General features: G+C 51.4%; 1 protein-coding gene across 1 annotated transcript in view; it reads right to left on the bottom strand.

Moving 5' to 3' along the window:
* LOC138821763 (engulfment and cell motility protein 1-like) overlaps nucleotides 1-17,617 on the bottom strand; it is a 168,691-nt gene that overhangs the window by 53,900 nt on the left and 97,174 nt on the right. The window contains exon 5 of the mRNA XM_070014183.1: nucleotides 906-941. Coding sequence (XP_069870284.1) covers nucleotides 906-941 — 36 coding nt within the window. The remainder of the gene's footprint in view (nucleotides 1-905; nucleotides 942-17,617) is intronic.

Here is a 17,617-nt window from a genome sequence, read left to right as displayed (position 1 = left end):
GTTTCTCAACTTACTAGGGATCATCTTCCTTCCAGAAAAATCCAGCCAGTCTCAAAACAAGCATCTAAATTTATGCTGCCAACTTTTTCAGAGCAGAGTGCATCCCAATGTTTCTATGGAATGATGTACCCAATACAGACTGGAGAAAAGAAAGGAAAGGCAACTTTTAAAGCTATCCTACAGGCTCATGCCTGTAATCCTAGCTACTCACTAAGCTGAGATATGAGTATCACAGTTCAAAGCCAGCCCTGGCAGACAAATCTATGAGACTTTTATCCCCAATTAACAAATAAGCTAGAAATGAAGGTGTGCCGCAAGCGGTGAAGTACTAGCTATGAGCAAGGAAGCTAAGCAACAGCATAAGGTCCTAAGTTCAAACTCAAGTAGCAACACAAAAGAAGGAGGAAGAGCACATGGAAGAGCAGAATTATCAGGAGTGGAATCAGCACACAAGTGATCTAGAACAAATATTTTTCAATCTATGCATCAGTCTCAAATACTTTTTAGATGTAGTGCTTTTCCTTCTTTCTGAGTCACTGATAAAAACCAAAGCCTTCAATCTCTGAACATCACATAAGCCACAAAAGAAGAAAGCTCGGCTTAAAGTCATATACAAAACTCTACCCAGAAGTGCTATAGGGGAAGGGAAGAGGGAGGAAAGCCTGTGTAATCATTTAGTAACCAACAATAAATACTCTCTGCCACGAGGGAAAAAAACAAACAAACAAGGAAGTAGATTCATTAAAAAAAAACTTTTAAAAACATCGAACAAAAAGGAAAAAAGTAACTTACTCAAAATATGTAGATGCATAGTTATAAAGTAAGCCAGAGGACAGGTTTTAATTATGCAGACAGGAAAAAAGGAAGTATTAAGATTATAACATAATTTAATCATATATTCTTACCAAGGCTTCATAATCTTCTGCAATTTCTGGTATTGGCTGTAAAATTTAAAAACAACCATGAGGAACATGTTTAAAAGCAGTGATAGTCAATTCATACAAACATGTATCTGGAAGAAAACTCAGGATTAGAACCAGGAGGGCCAAACTGCTCCTCAGCCACTCAGTGCATTTCAATACATCATTCAAAGGGATAAATGGGCATTAAATCATGATAGGAAGCAACAAAAACACAAGGAACAAACTAATTACTTACACCAGCCATCACATTTACTTACAAGTAGCTCTATTTGAACCAATCTGGGTTCATGGTTGATGAGGAGAAACCCCCCTGGGTAATAAGAAGTCCAAAGGAACAGGACTTAAAACAATGACTGAGTAGCTTTCTCTTGTAATATGCCAGCTGACTGTCTTGGTCTTGTAAGAGAAGGCCCTGCAGTTTGCTAAAATACCCGTTGTACTTATGTGCCACAAATAGGACATAGTGGAAGAGAAATAATCTGAACCCACAGGTACTAGTGAAAGTCTAGCCAAAGATATAATATGGGTCCAGTTATGAGAAAATGATACAAACCAGTAGGAAGATGTGTATGTTTCAATGGCAAAACTGCAGTATCTGTAACATACCGTCCTGGGTCATCAGATTCTAGTCCCACTGTCTTTGAGCTGTTTTACAATGTATAGGTAGGTAGATGGCAGGCAGGCAGGCAGGCAGGCAGGCAGGCAAGCAGGCAGAAGATGGAAGGGAGGAAGGGAGGAAGGGAGGAAGGGAGGAAGGGAGGAAGGAAGGAAGTCAGAGAGGAAGGGAGGGAGGGAGGGAAATAAAAGAATGGATGGTGGATGGATGAACAGATGGATGGGCAAATAAATGATGGATAGACAATGGAAAAAAGGAAAGGAAGGAAAGGAAGGAAAGGAAGGAAGGAAGGAAGGAAGGAAGGAAGGAAGGAAGGAAGGAAGGAAGGAAGGAAGGAAGGAACCAATCCCTGGCTCCATCCATCCCCTCTGAAAGTGATTTAATTGGCTTCTGCCTGATGATAGAAAACCAGTTTGGCCTCCAATTGCAATTCACCTCCATCTTCTTTCCTCCATATATAACTTATAGTCTTTTGATTTTTTTCTTGAAACTATTATAACTTCAGCCTAGTTCTCTCATTTCAAATAGCTAAATTCTTTTAACACATGTTCATATGTGTATCTGTATTTTCTCTGGAAATAATCTTTAACAAATTATCTTTTAATAAACCCACTTGAAAGATATTCTACTTGCCAGGCACCAATGGCTCATGCCTGTAATCCTAGATACCAGGAGGCTGAGATATGAGGAATATGGGCCAAAGCCACTCAGAAATGGCACTGTGGCTAAAGTGGAAAAGAGCTAGCCTTGAACAAAAGATTAAATAAAGTTCAAGGATAGCATCCAGGCCCTGAGTTCAAACCCCACAATTGTCACCAAATAGACAGACAGACAGACAGACAGACAGACCGACAGACCGACAGGCAGGCAGGCATGCAGGCAGACAGAAAGACAGACAGACAGACAGACAGACAGACAGACAGACAGACAGACAGGCAGGCAGGCAGGCAGGCAAGCAGACAAATAATCTACTAAACTGCTAACTTAGGGTCTTAAAAAATGTCCAAGTCATCCAAGAAAGAAACAACTATGAAAGAGTTTCAGACTGGGAGACTGAACTATTAGGGGGAGTTAGACCATAAGATGCACCCAGGACAACTTGTACAACTTGAGTGGGGACTAGAGGCATGCCTCAAGTGGTAGAACACCATCCTGTGAGTGAAAACTTGAGTGGAATCTGCAGGTGAAAGACACCTTGAGGTTCCCCACTCTGTTCCTGTGAATTTTCCTTAGGTGTGGAAACGGAAGTTTCTACACATAATATCAAGCCAGGATTACAAAGATATGCTCTGGCTTGAGACCAGAGCATCCATGGGGTCCTATGTGTTCATGTCCTCTGGAGACCAGTGCAGACAGCAAATCACCTGACTGTGGGCAGGCAAGCCTAGGGAAAGAACGCTGAAACCAACACCCTCTCTAGTCATGCCCCACTTCTACCTCTTTCCAAGCCCCTACTATGGCAGTTTAATCTTGACGGTGATTAGTGCTCAGTTAATAGCTGGGATTTTTCCCTAGTGGTAGGGAAACCTTTGGCCAGTTCCAACCAAGATGAAGCCACCTGCACAGCAGATCCTTGTGCATCCTTAGCCTCACCTTTGCCCAACAAACTCCTATGCAGGGCTTCTTGCCCATGCCCTGCATCTTATACATGTGCTTAAAACTACGGGATGACAGCTGTGTGCATGTGCAGATCCCATCGACCAGTGTGGTGAGTCACTGTTGCTCATTTCCCTAAGATCAGCCCACTGTGCATACAGAGAACTCCCGGACACTCTCCAAATCCTGGAAAGCTAAGCACATGTTTCCTCTTAAAGGAACACAGAATACAAGCCTGCTTGCTATTTCCTCAATGCTGTGTTTTCTGTATTACATTCTTCCTTGCTCTGCAACTTTTACTTATGTGTGTTTGTGTGCACCGCACACATGTGGGCATGTCCATGCAACATGTGTCATTCAATTCTTTGTTTTAGACACCAAGAATCACTCGGGGATTTTCACCTCTCTCCCTCCCCCAATAACATGTTTTCCCACATTCCCAAACCCTACATCCTTGCTGTGACTTCAGAAAAAGTTCTGTTGTGGCATGTGTTCCCTCTTCCTCTTTCTGTCTCTTTCCAAGTACAGTTTATGTTTTTAAGAAAACAAAGAAATGTGAGCAGAAAATCTGCAGCTGGTAGAAAGGCTAAGGTTTCCCAGAGGTCAAAAATCTCTTGCTCCAGCCTGAGGAATGAATGTCACTGTTCCTCTTTCAACAGCAAAGGTTAGCCAGGGAGGGGTTGCCCTGCAAAGGGATTTTCTGGGGACTTAGACAAAGCCTGCCTAGGCTGGCCTCTTGGGCCTCTGTGATGGAAATTCCTGGCTGGGCCCCAGAGAGGCAGAGAGGGCCAACTCCAATCAGGACTACCCCATGCTTTACCCCTAGCATACTAGCACCCCAGCAGAGGGAGCTAGAAAGATGCTGCAACCTCACAGCTAGGGCAGAACACAGGACCACAGAAGCATCTTCTGGCTCAGTCTGGGATTTGCTGGCGCTGGTCATGGCCTCTTTAAGAAATGCAACACCTGCTTGGTGAGTCAGGCTTTGCTGCTAAATAGTAGACAGAGCCACTTAACCCATCCTGGACCTCCCAGAACAGATGCATCCTCTGAGAAACAGTGATTTCCATGAACACTGACAGTGGCTTGCAAAAAAGTGCCAACCAAAGCCAAGCCTACTGTCACACACATCTTGGGGTTCTCTCCCCCTCTCCATCCCCCCCACCCCCCATCCCTCCTGCCTGTGCCAGGCCTAATTCAAGGTCAGAGACAAAATTTGGTACTCAAAGAATATACACTTGGCTCCAATCCCATTCTCAAAGGTAAGGGCCAAGACACTTCAGGGCACACCAAAGTTCAATGCATGGGAATGAAGGTAGTTTTCACACATACCTGGTGTGAAAGACAACTGGAATAATAAAAGTTTAATCTGAGACTCTTTTTAAAAATCAATATCAATAGAAATAAGCACTAATATATACTGTCTTGTATTCTTTATATGTGTGTGGATGTGATGTGATGTGATGTGATGTGTGTGTGTGTGTGTGTGTGTGTGTGTGTGTGTGTGTGTGTGTGTGTCCAAGGACTTGAACTCAGGGCCTGTACCATCCCTGAGCTTTTGTGCCCAGGGCTAGTTTTCTACCACTTGAGTCTCAGCTCCACTTCCAACTTTTTGATGGTAAACTGGAGATAAGAGTCTTACAGACTTTCCTGCCCAGGCAGGCTTTGCACTATGATCCTCAGATCCCAGCCTCCTGAGTTACTAAGATTACAGGCATGTGCCACTCGCACCTGCCTAGCTTAATGTTTTTTGGTTTGTTTTTTAAGTTTTAAAATGTATATCCTTCTGAGTAAGCAATCCATTTTTCAAAATAATTCTACAAGTCACTAGCTTTTAGTTAAAGCAGATTAGAGGGTTGGGAATGTGGCTCAGTGGTACAGTGCTTGCCTAGCATTCATGAAGCCCTGGGCTCAATTCCTCAGTACCACATACACAGAAAAGGCTGGAAGTGGTAATGTGGCTTAAGTGGTAGAGTATTAGCCTTGAGCAAAAGAAGTTCAGGGACAGTGCCCAAGCCCCATGACTAACAACGACAACAAAAAAGATAGTTATAGTACTGAAAAGGCAGATTAGAAAATCTTTCAAAAAATAACAATATAAAATGTCCTATAATAAGGTAATGGCTAATTACAGTGTCTATATCCTTCAAATTATTATATTGTGAATCCCTTGTATGTCAGTAAAGCTGTAAAGATACATAGCTGTGATCATAAACAGGTGTAGTCATACACAGCTGTAAACCATTCACAGGTAATAAAAACAATGGTAGGAATATTTAATCACATAGAACTTTTGGTAGGTACAAAAAAAGCAAGTTATAAAGAGAATGAATATTACAATTCTACTTTTGTACATCTTGTGTACATTTAAAGTCATATAAAATTGGGTGCTCATAGCTATAATCCTAGCTACTCAAGAGGCTGATAGTTGATGATCTCTGTTCCAAGTGGAGGTGTGACTTCAGTAACTGGAAAACGTTAGCCTTAGCCAAAAAGAAAAAAAAATCCAAGCAAGAGCACAAGGCCCTGAGTTTAAGCCCCATTATCAGTACAAAAGTAAAATAAAATAGAAAATACTCACACACACACACACACACACACACACACACACACACACACACACACACACACACACACATACACACACACACGACCTTACAGGTGGCTGTGGGGAGCAGGGAGCACAGATGACAAAGAATTCCTCTGTTTGATGCTTCCTGTCTGTTTTCCTGAAGGAACGATGGTTCCTTTAGAAGGACTGTGAGCTCTTTGGAAACAGGGATTTTGCTTTTGCCAATCTGGCTGCGGGGCTGAATCATTTTCCAGTGGTGTCATTTTCTTGACAAAGAGCCAACTGGAAAGGGAACTAAGTGACTGCCCTTTGTTCTAGGAGGCTTCCTTGCTCTGGGTCCCAGGGATGATAGACTGACTATTCAACAGTAGAAGGATTCAGAGGAAGCAGCCCAATTGTCTGTGTGTGGGAGCTCAGAAACCCACAGGGCTGTGCATAAAGCCACACAAGAGCAGAGAGAGTCCCTATCTTGGCACTTGGGAGTTGCAGGGCCCCCGTTTTCCCATTCAAATCAAATCAGATCAGATCAATTCCTTCTGAAACATCTTTGTATGATCATCTTTGTTTCCTCCTCAGCATCCCTAATTGTGCTAAGGTTGGAGCTATGGCCTTCCCCAGAACTCTCCTTGCTTTTCAAACCTCAGTGTCAATCAGAAACTAGGAATGGTGGGGTGCCCATAATCCTAGCTACTCAGGAGGCTGAGATCTAATGATCATGGTCCAAAACCAGCCTGGACAGGAAATTCTCTGAGACCTCTCATCGCCAATTAACCACCAAAAAGCTGGTAGTGAAGGTGTGGCTCAAGAGGTAGAGCATTACCACTTGGCAAAAAAGCTCCAGGACAGAGACTAGACCCCAATTTCTAGCCTCAATATCAGGAGAAAAAAATAATAATGCAATTAGCAAATACCACAGAGATGGACATTTTCCAATTACTCCACCATTGCTCTATGCATTGTGGCCTCTCTGGGTAACTGTACAAAATATGGAAACACACAGCCTTGAGTGAAGACAAGTAGGCAGGCAAGCAATCACTCAGTCTCGTTATTATTAAAGGAAGGAAATCCAAACTCTGTTTTCTCTATGGTTCTGAAAATTTTTCCACAGACTAGGCAGCAGAGGGATTCTCTTCCTTCCCACATGGAAATCTGCATGCCCAGGACCAGGAGTCCTCACTAAAGACCTCTCCAAATCCAAGAGTGATTTAGAATCTGTGGTGTCTGTTCCAAAGGATTCTTGGCAATTAATTAAAGTCTTGCTATTTAATTTAACTGAAAAGCCAGGTTGCCTTATAAGAAAAAATATGTTTCATTCTGTCTCTTTGTTTTTCTTTACATCTGAGCAAAAGTTCTGATAAATCGCTTTGGATCAAATGAGCCACCTCTGAGGACTGCAAAAGACAGGAAAGAGAACCTGAGGCTCAGCTCCTACTTCCCCCATCTCCAAAGCAGCTTGGCTTTGAACTTACATAAAACAGTGAAGGAAGAACTGAAGGAGACCCAGAGGTAAGACAATCCTTCCCAGGAACCCGGGATGATGGGAAAATCGAAGAGAACAATGCAAAACGGTAACACTTCCAAAGATCTGGCCTTGTATCTGTCTGCCTGACCCTGCAAAACAGGACTGCATGCAGCCACTTGCAATACTAACTGTGTGCTCATGAAAGCAAAAGGCCGTAAAGGGTCAAGAGGTCAGAGGGCGTGGGGCCTATGGGTTGGTGAGGTCAATGGGGACTGGGCATCGCTGAGTGGGGGGGTGGGGGAGGGCCTGTGATGTCACGTGACCTCACTTCCTTGGTGACCAACAGCCACAGAACTCAGAACCCCAGTTGCCCTCGACTGAGGAGACGGCATCTTCTTGCCTTCTCTTGCACAGAGGGAAAGGCGACTATGTTTAGCTGCTGTTGTCCATGGCTTAGAGGCCGTGGGAGACACCCTGAACGTGGCCACCACCCCGAACGTGGCCACGAGGCTCCTCGTGCTCAGAGCGCTCCGCAGCGCCTGAGACAGTGGGCCAGATCACACGCCACGCCAACAAGAGTATTTGGCAGGCGGCGTTCACGCGTATCACACAGCCCACGGGATGTGTCGGGCCCTGAACGCCCCATGGCCCACGTACGGGCCGATCGTCACGGACCAGGCCTGGGCTCTGTCGGGCTACCCATGACCGCGGCACCGCTGCTCAGTCCTGGAGAGGTTCGGCGAGGCCAGCCCACCACTGTGAGTACCCTGAGCCCAGAGGATGCCCTGCCCCGTGGAGACCACATGGCTGTCCCATGGGCCGGGCCAGACAGTTGGGGCCACAGCTCTGATAGCCTCAATTCCACGGATGAACCACTGCCTCCACTCAGTCCGGGGGAGGTTCACCGCTCATGGGCTGGTCCAGACTATCAGGGCCACAGCTCTGACAGCTTCTCTTCCACCAAGGCGCCGCTTCCTCTGCTCAGCCCCGGGGAGGTTCGCCACAGCCAGCCTGCGACTAACACCGTGAGTGCCCTGATCAACTCCAAGTCCTTCCTCTTCTGCCCAGGCCCGGGTGTGACTGTGCTCAGGCCTGGGCAGCAGTGGGCCTCCATGGGGTCTGCACAGGGATGACTGATAACGCACAGGGGCCTGTCAGAACCAGAGCCCTCTCTCTTGGCACCTTGCCATGGGTGTCTAGGAGGGAAACATTCCTGAGCTGTCCCCACCCTCCTCTCATTTGCCCCGCTCCTGCCAGTGCCTAAGAGCCATCAACCCTGCAAGATCATGGGGCTCACTGCTGTCCAGGGAGGGCCGGGTCCCTAAGACTTCCACCCAGCCACAAACAGCCCAACAGCGGCCACACACCACGTCCCTCCCTCCCTCCCATCCTCACCTTCACGCTTCTTGCTGACCCTGTGGCCTCCCCTGTCTTTGCAGGCCTCCTCACGGGACCTAGGCCAGGACAACACCCGCTGGACCAACGTCACGTACACCCGGACCATCAGGCGCAGGCGTTGGTCAGTCACCCGGGTGAGTGTGGATGTGTGTCCATTCCTCCAAGGACATCTAGCCCACACATCACACTCACACTGGGCCGCGCTTGGACAAAGTCATGCAGGGCTGTCTCTGCCAGCCCCACAAAGCAATAGCTCCCACTGCAGACCCTGTACTGCCTTGGCAGGGACAAACCACTGCCAAACAGTCCATCACCCAGTGTAATCCAGCTCCATGCCCCCTAGCCACACTTGCCAACCACTCTAACACTCACCACACGAGAAAGCGGCTGGCTGCCCACATGTGCACCTAGGCAGCTCTTGGGCTTTGGCTGCATTGCCACATGTCCCCTCCTGCCTACTCCTGGGCTCACCCACCACCTCTCAGCCCTTGTGCCAGGGACCTAACAGCTTCTGCACCGTCGGTAGGCTTTCCCTGCCCATCATCATGTGGGAGGCTTGCTTCGAGCAACTTAAAGGACACACATACTATTGCAGGCTCCCAGTGTCCTGTGTGTGTGTGTGTGTGTGTGTGTGTGTGTGTGTGTATTCGAGTTAGCCTGTGTGTATGGGAGCAGGAGTGCATGTGTGTGCTGGTGTGCAGGTATATGTATGTGTTAGAGAGAGAAAGAGACACAGACAGAGACAGAGAGACAGAGGGAGGGACAGGGACAGGGACAGAGAAAAAACCCATGCCCGCTTTTCCCATGCCCTCCTAAGGCAGTGGGGTTTGTTCCGAGCTCCAGCTCTCCCCCAAGCCTCCAGCGGGGTTCTCCCGTCTTTTTCGAAAATCCAAGCAATTCTGTATCTCCCTAGACTGAAAACGGGCTGCTGGTCCTGAGCCTGGAGGAAACTTCTTGGAGCTGGCAAATGAGGATTACTTCTTCCCAGGGGGTTGTGGACCCAACACCTGGGCTTCTGCAGAGCCGCGGCTCCTTGGCCCCCATGGAAGCACTGTGCCCCAGGCTAGAGGCTGTGAGTGTGACCAGGTGAGCATCATCCTGCAAGGCTCTGGCTGCCATGGGCAAGCCACAGCTCAGCGAGACTCTTTCCTGGGCAGGCGGGAGGGTGGGTGTGTAGCAAGCACTGGAGGACCTTCACTGTGCTGTGGCCCCTTTGCCTTTTCCTCAGGTGCTCGGTGGCTGGCTGGGTGCTGCTGAGCCTTAGCCCCAGGCCAGATGGATGCCAATGTGGGCTGCAAATGCCCATCGGGAGCTCTCCCAGAGAATGGTCTCTGATGCAGCTGCTGCCATTGATCAGCCCTGACCAGCCAAAGCCGGTGAGTCCCGGACTGGGCCCCTCATCCTTCCTCCTTTGGGGGCAGGCAGACAGTCTACACAGACCCAGAACCCTCTCTCTAGGAGGCAATTCTGGCCACACCATCACCTCTCCTCCTGCAAGCCCTGGGACACACTGGCACACTCACTGGCCAGGCATCAGCCCTGCCGGTCCATGGGGCCCGCTGCTGTCCAGGAAGTGCCTAGTCCCTAAAGCTTCCATAAACAGCCATAAACAGCCCCAACATTGGCCATACACCATGTCCCTCTCTCCCTCCCACTTTCACCTTCATGCTTCTTGCTGGCTTCTTGCTGGCCATCCCTGTCTTTGCAGACCTGCATACAGGACATGATTCAGGACAACCGCAGCTGGACCTCCATCACATACAGCATCACTGTCAGGCCCTGGCTTTGTCAATCATGTGGATGAGTGTTGATGCGTGTTGGTTCCTCCAAGGACATCCAACCCACACAACACACTCACACTGGGCTGGGCTTGGACAGAGTCATGTGTCACCCTCCAGCCCCAGCACTTCCTTGGTAGGGACACTGCTGCCAAACAGTTCAGCACCCAATGTAATCCAGGCCCCCATCTCCATGCCCTCTAGCCACACCACACCTACCCACAACTCTGACACTCACCACACGTGAAAGCGGCTCGCTGCCCAAATGTGAACCTATGTAGCTCTTGGGCTTTGGCCCAATTGTCACATTTCCCCTCCTGTCTGGTCCTGGGTTCACCCACTGCCTCTCAGCCCTTGTGCCAGGGACCTAACAGCTTCTGCATTTTCTGTGTGCTTTCACCATTCATCATCAGGCTGGAGGCTCACTTTAAGCAAACTCAAAGTGCTCACTTACAGCTGCAGGCTCCCGGTGTGAGTGTGTGTGTGTGTGTGTGTGTGTGTGTGTGTGTGTGTGTGTGTGTGTGTGTGTGTGTGTGTGTGTGTGTGTGTATGTGTGGATTCCAGCTAGACTAGTGGTGTGCGAGTGGGAGAACATGTGTGTGCTGGGTGTGGGTGTATGTGTTCGAAAGACAGAGAAAGAGAGACAGAGAGAGAGAGAGAGAGAGAGCGAGACAAAGACAGAGACTGAGACAGAGAGACAGCAACAGAGACAGACAAACAGAGATAGAGACAGAGAGAGGGAACACATGCCTGCCTTTCCCACGCCTTCCTACGGCAGGGAGTTTGTTCTGAGTTCTAGCCCACCCCCAAGCCTCGAGCAGGTTGATTATAGCTTCTTTGAAAAACCAAACAACTCTGCGGTCTCCCCAGGCTGAAAACATTATGCCGGTCTGGAGCAGAGAGGATTTGTACAACCTATGGCAAATGTGCATGATGACACCGTCTTTGCAGGGCATTGAATACCGGGCACCGGCCCCTCTGCACAGCCAGGGATCTTTGGGACCAAGGGAGGCACTGTGCTCCAGTCAAGAGGCCCTGCCTGTGACCAGGTGAGCCTCATCCTGCAAGGCACTGGCTGCCACGGGCAAGCCACAGCTCATCCAGGCTCTCACCCGGGCAGCTGGGAGGGTGGGTGTGTAGCAAGAACTGCCAGGACCCTCAGTCTGCTGTGGCCTCTTTGACTGCCGTTTCCTCCAGGTGCTTGGTGGATGACTGCCACCCCTACCTCGGTTTGCTGAGCCGGAACTGGTTCCACAGCCACAGTCCGTGTAGACGGAAGGATGGGCTCCTGATGCCCATAGGGAGCTGTACCACAGGGTGCTCGTGCATGCAGCTGTCGCTGCCATTGCGTAGCCCTGTGGTTGTTCGCCCTGACCAGCCAAGGCCTGTGAGTCACCTACTGTGCCCTCGTCCTCCTTCCCCAGGGGCAGGCGGGAGGACTCCCCAGACCCAGAACCCTCTCTCTAGACTCGGAGGCAATCCTGGCCTCACCATCACCTCTCCTCCTACAAACCTTGTGGCACACTTACTCACTAACTGCCCAGCCAGCAGCCCTGCAAGGCGTGGGGCTTGGTGCTGTCTGGGGAGATGCTAGGGCCCAACGTTTCCAGGGGGCCACACCCAGCCTCAACAGTGGCCACTTGTCATGCCCTTGTCTTCCTCCCTGCCTCCCTTCTTTCCCTCCTTAAGCTTCTTGCTGGCCTCCTGACCATTCTTCCTCTCTTTTCAGACCTGCACCACATTGACTACATTGCCCCCCCACATGGTGGCAAGGCCTGGCTTCACCCGGATATATTGTTCTCTCCTATGGAGATGCCAACTCCCAACCTCCCCTTCTGGTTGCATCATCTGGAGGCTACTGATGCAGAGGCTGCAGGTGAGGGACACTGGCCCCGGAGCTGTTCCTTCCAAGGAAGGGATAGCCTGTCCTATTTACACCCATGAGCCCAGGTGCCTGAGCGAGCGTGCATGCATGCAAGTGCACTCCCACAGTCACATGCAACTCAGGCTTGTACAAGGGCACAGGAGAGTGTGTTGTATATGGGGGCCAGATCTGGAGCACAGTGTGTGCGTATGGAGAGGAGGCCCGACATCTGGGAAAGACCCAGAACCATCCGTTGTTGGATGCCTTAGGGACCTCCATCCACCTTGGGCCGCCTCAGGGGGCAGAGCTCGGTCTGCAAGGCAGCAGGCAGGGCTGTGTCCCGACACCACCATGGGCTCTATACCTGCTCTGCTCCTCTTGCAGCTGCGGGGCCAGCTCCAGCCCAGCTGTGCTAACATCTGCTGACTGCGCTCCGCCAGTGCCACTGGCCAGACCAAAGCCAGCATGACCAATGCCTTCACCACAAACAAGCAGCCAAAGGCCTCTTCACACCACGCCACAACGAAGCCTTCACCTGGAGCAGCCCTTGCCACACCCCTACCTGCCCTGGTTATCACTAATCATCTCCCTTCAGTACCTAGACCCCCTGTTTATCTACTCTTATTTATTAAAGTTTATTGAAAAAGATCAAAAGGCACACAAGGTCCTCTCATGAAACAAACAAAGAGCGTTCCACTCTGTGGCTTCCAGTGGTTTCCCAGGTGGCCAAGCAGTTGGCACTGTCTACTAGGAAGCACATTCCTCAACCACTCCCCTTAACTGGACCTCCCCACTCCTCTGCTGCTGCTTCATGGCAGCCAAGGGACTTGTCAATCTGCCCTTGTCTTCATTCCTTACCTCCCTGGTGGCTCCTTATCTGCCCTCCGAGGAGTAGTAGTAGTAGTAGTAGTAGTAGTAGTAATAGCAGTAGTAGTAGCAGGAGGAATAATAATAATAATAATAATAGTTATAGTAGTAGTGCTAGTAGACCTAGTATTCTTAGTAGTTCTAATAGGCTCTGATTCAAGTCACAAGTCTCTGTGTCCCAACAGGAATTGAAAGGCAGAACAGAACTCACCAGACAAAAGAGAAAGCCTAGCAATCCTCCCAGGGTGGCATGGACTTTCAGAGGACAGGAGTGCAGAGGAGTGCACACACAAAGAAGGGCCTACTCCAGCCGCTGTCTGGTCCAATGTGGGGAGAACTTCCCTGGAGGGTACATGTTGGGAACGCCATTCCTTGGGCCCGAAGCACACAAAAGGCCTACCAGCAGCTGTCTTGTTCAGGGATCCATGAGGGGCAAAGAGAAAAGGAGAGCCCGTTGATCCAAAGGACATGAGGCCCTGGGTTCAATTCCTCAGCACCACATAACCAAAAAGGCAAAAAAGCCGGAAGTGGCGCTGTGGCTCAAGTGGTAGAGCGCTAGCCTTGAGCTGAAGAGCTGAGGGACAGCGCCCAGGCCCAGAGATCAGGCCCCACGACAGGAACCCCCCTCAAAAAAAAATCAGAATTAGAGTAGAAACACAATGTCCCCTTGTATAGGGTCCTTCAGATTCCCAGGGAGATGTGGAGTGGAAAGCTTGTTTGGTCTCCTGGGTGCACACCGGCCTGCCAGGTGGGAAGGGTGGTCACGCGCCCCTCAACCCCCAGACTCCCACCGTGACTGTGTGCTCATGAAGGCAAAAGGCCGTAAAGGGTCAAGAGGTCAGAGGGCGTGGGGCCTATGGGTTGGTGAGGTCAATGGGGACTGGGCATCGCTGAGTGGGGGGGTGGGGGAGGGCCTGTGATGTCACGTGACCTCACTTCCTTGGCGACCAACAGCCACAGAACTCAGAACCCCAGTTGCCCTCGACTGAGGAGACGGCATCTTCTTGCCTTCTCTTGCACAGAGGGAAAGGCGACTATGTTTAGCTGCTGTTGTCCATGGCTTAGAGGCCGTGGGAGACACCCTGAACGTGGCCACCACCCCGAACGTGGCCACGAGGCTCCTCGTGCTCAGAGCGCTCCGCAGCGCCTGAGACAGTGGGCCAGATCACACGCCACGCCAACAAGAGTATTTGGCAGGCGGCGTTCACGCGTATCACACAGCCCACGGGATGTGTCGGGCCCTGAACGCCCCATGGCCCACGTACGGGCCGATCGTCACGGACCAGGCCTGGGCTCTGTCGGGCTACCCATGACCGCGGCACCGCTGCTCAGTCCTGGAGAGGTTCGGCGAGGCCAGCCCACCACTGTGAGTACCCTGAGCCCAGAGGATGCCCTGCCCCGTGGAGACCACATGGCTGTCCCATGGGCCGGGCCAGACAGTTGGGGCCACAGCTCTGATAGCCTCAATTCCACGGATGAACCACTGCCTCCACTCAGTCCGGGGGAGGTTCACCGCTCATGGGCTGGTCCAGACTATCAGGGCCACAGCTCTGACAGCTTCTCTTCCACCAAGGCGCCGCTTCCTCTGCTCAGCCCCGGGGAGGTTCGCCACAGCCAGCCTGCGACTAACACCGTGAGTGCCCTGATCAACTCCAAGTCCTTCCTCTTCTGCCCAGGCCCGGGTGTGACTGTGCTCAGGCCTGGGCAGCAGTGGGCCTCCATGGGGTCTGCACAGGGATGACTGATAACGCACAGGGGCCTGTCAGAACCAGAGCCCTCTCTCTTGGCACCTTGCCACGGGTGTCTAGGAGGGAAACATTCCTGAGCTGTCCCCACCCTCCTCTCATTTGCCCCGCTCCTGCCAGTGCCTAAGAGCCATCAACCCTGCAAGATCATGGGGCTCACTGCTGCCCAGGGAGGGCCGGGTCCCTAAGACTTCCACCCAGCCACAAACAGCCCCAACAGCGGCCACACACCACGTCCCTCCCTCCCTCCCATCCTCACCTTCACGCTTCTTGCTGACCCTGTGGCCTCCCCTGTCTTTGCAGGCCTCCTCACGGGACCTAGGCCAGGACAACACCCGCTGGACCAACGTCACGTACACCCGGACCATCAGGCGCAGGTGTTGGTCAGTCACCCGGGTGAGTGTGGATGTGTGTCCATTCCTCCAAGGACATCTAGCCCACACATCACACTCACACTGGGCCGCGCTTGGACAAAGTCATGCAGGGCTGTCTCTGCCAGCCCCACAAAGCAATAGCTCCCACTGCAGACCCTGTACTGCCTTGGCAGGGACAAACCACTGCCAAACAGTCCATCACCCAGTGTAATCCAGCTCCATGCCCCCTAGCCACACTTGCCAACCACTCTAACACTCACCACACGAGAAAGCGGCTGGCTGCCCACATGTGCACCTAGGCAGCTCTTGGGCTTTGGCTGCATTGCCACATGTCCCCTCCTGCCTACTCCTGGGCTCACCCACCACCTCTCAGCCCTTGTGCCAGGGACCTAACAGCTTCTGCACCGTCGGTAGGCTTTCCCTGCCCATCATCATGTGGGAGGCTTGCTTCGAGCAACTTAAAGGACACACATACTATTGCAGGCTCCCAGTGTCCTGTGTGTGTGTGTGTGTGTGTGTGTGTGTGTGTGTGTGTGTGTGTGTGTGTGTGTGTGTGTGTGTGTGTGTGTATTCGAGTTAGCCTGTGTGTATGGGAGCAGGAGTGCATGTGTGTGCTGGTGTGCAGGTATATGTATGTGTTAGAGAGAGAAAGAGACACAGACAGAGACAGAGAGACAGAGGGAGGGACAGGGACAGGGACAGAGAAAAAACCCATGCCCGCTTTTCCCATGCCCTCCTAAGGCAGTGGGGTTTGTTCTGAGCTCCAGCTCTCCCCCAAGCCTCCAGCGGGGTTCTCCCGTCTTTTTCGAAAATCCAAGCAATTCTGTATCTCCCTAGACTGAAAACGGGCTGCTGGTCCTGAGCCTGGAGGAAACTTCTTGGAGCTGGCAAATGAGGATTACTTCTTCCCAGGGGGTTGTGGACCCAACACCCGGGCTTCTGCAGAGCCGCGGCTCCTTGGCCCCCATGGAAGCACTGTGCCCCAGGCTAGAGGCTGTGAGTGTGACCAGGTGAGCATCATCCTGCAAGGCTCTGGCTGCCATGGGCAAGCCACAGCTCAGCGAGACTCTTTCCTGGGCAGGCGGGAGGGTGGGTGTGTAGCAAGCACTGGAGGACCTTCACTGTGCTGTGGCCCCTTTGCCTTTTCCTCAGGTGCTCGGTGGCTGGCTGGGTGCTGCTGAGCCTTAGCCCCAGGCCAGATGGATGCCAATGTGGGCTGCAAATGCCCATCGGGAGCTCTCCCAGAGAATGGTCTCTGATGCAGCTGCTGCCATTGATCAGCCCTGACCAGCCAAAGCCGGTGAGTCCCGGACTGGGCCCCTCATCCTTCCTCCTTTGGGGGCAGGCAGACAGTCTACACAGACCCAGAACCCTCTCTCTAGGAGGCAATTCTGGCCACACCATCACCTCTCCTCCTGCAAGCCCTGGGACACACTGGCACACTCACTGGCCAGGCATCAGCCCTGCCGGTCCATGGGGCCCGCTGCTGTCCAGGAAGTGCCTAGTCCCTAAAGCTTCCATAAACAGCCATAAACAGCCCCAACATTGGCCATACACCATGTCCCTCTCTCCCTCCCACTTTCACCTTCATGCTTCTTGCTGGCTTCTTGCTGGCCATCCCTGTCTTTGCAGACCTGCATACAGGACATGATTCAGGACAACCGCAGCTGGACCTCCATCACATACAGCATCACTGTCAGGCCCTGGCTTTGTCAATCATGTGGATGAGTGTTGATGCGTGTTGGTTCCTCCAAGGACATCCAACCCACACAACACACTCACACTGGGCTGGGCTTGGACAGAGTCATGTGTCACCCTCCAGCCCCAGCACTTCCTTGGTAGGGACACTGCTGCCAAACAGTTCAGCACCCAATGTAATCCAGGCCCCCATCTCCATGCCCTCTAGCCACACCACACCTACCCACAACTCTGACACTCACCACACGTGAAAGCGGCTCGCTGCCCAAATGTGAACCTATGTAGCTCTTGGGCTTTGGCCCAATTGTCACATTTCCCCTCCTGTCTGGTCCTGGGTTCACCCACTGCCTCTCAGCCCTTGTGCCAGGGACCTAACAGCTTCTGCACTTTCTGTGTGCTTTCACCATTCATCATCAGGCTGGAGGCTCACTTTAAGCAAACTCAAAGTGCTCACTTACAGCTGCAGGCTCCCGGTGTGAGTGTGTGTGTGTGTGTGTGTGTGTGTGTGTGTGTGTGTGTGTGTGTGTGTGTGTGTGTGTGTGTGGATTCCAGCTAGACTAGTGGTGTGCGAGTGGGAGAACATGTGTGTGCTGGGTGTGGGTGTATGTGTTCGAAAGACAGAGAAAGAGAGACAGAGAGAGAGAGAGAGAGAGAGAGAGACAAAGACAGAGACTGAGACAGAGAGACAGCGACAGAGACAGACAAACAGAGATAGAGACAGAGA

This window comes from Dipodomys merriami, unplaced genomic scaffold (genome assembly GCF_024711535.1).
Source record: "Dipodomys merriami isolate MVZ:Mamm:240054 unplaced genomic scaffold, mDipMer1.0.p SCAF_94, whole genome shotgun sequence".
Taxonomy (NCBI): Eukaryota; Metazoa; Chordata; class Mammalia; order Rodentia; family Heteromyidae; genus Dipodomys; species Dipodomys merriami.
Note: the sequence above shows the minus strand (reverse complement) of the source record. Positions and strands in the feature narration are given on the sequence as shown.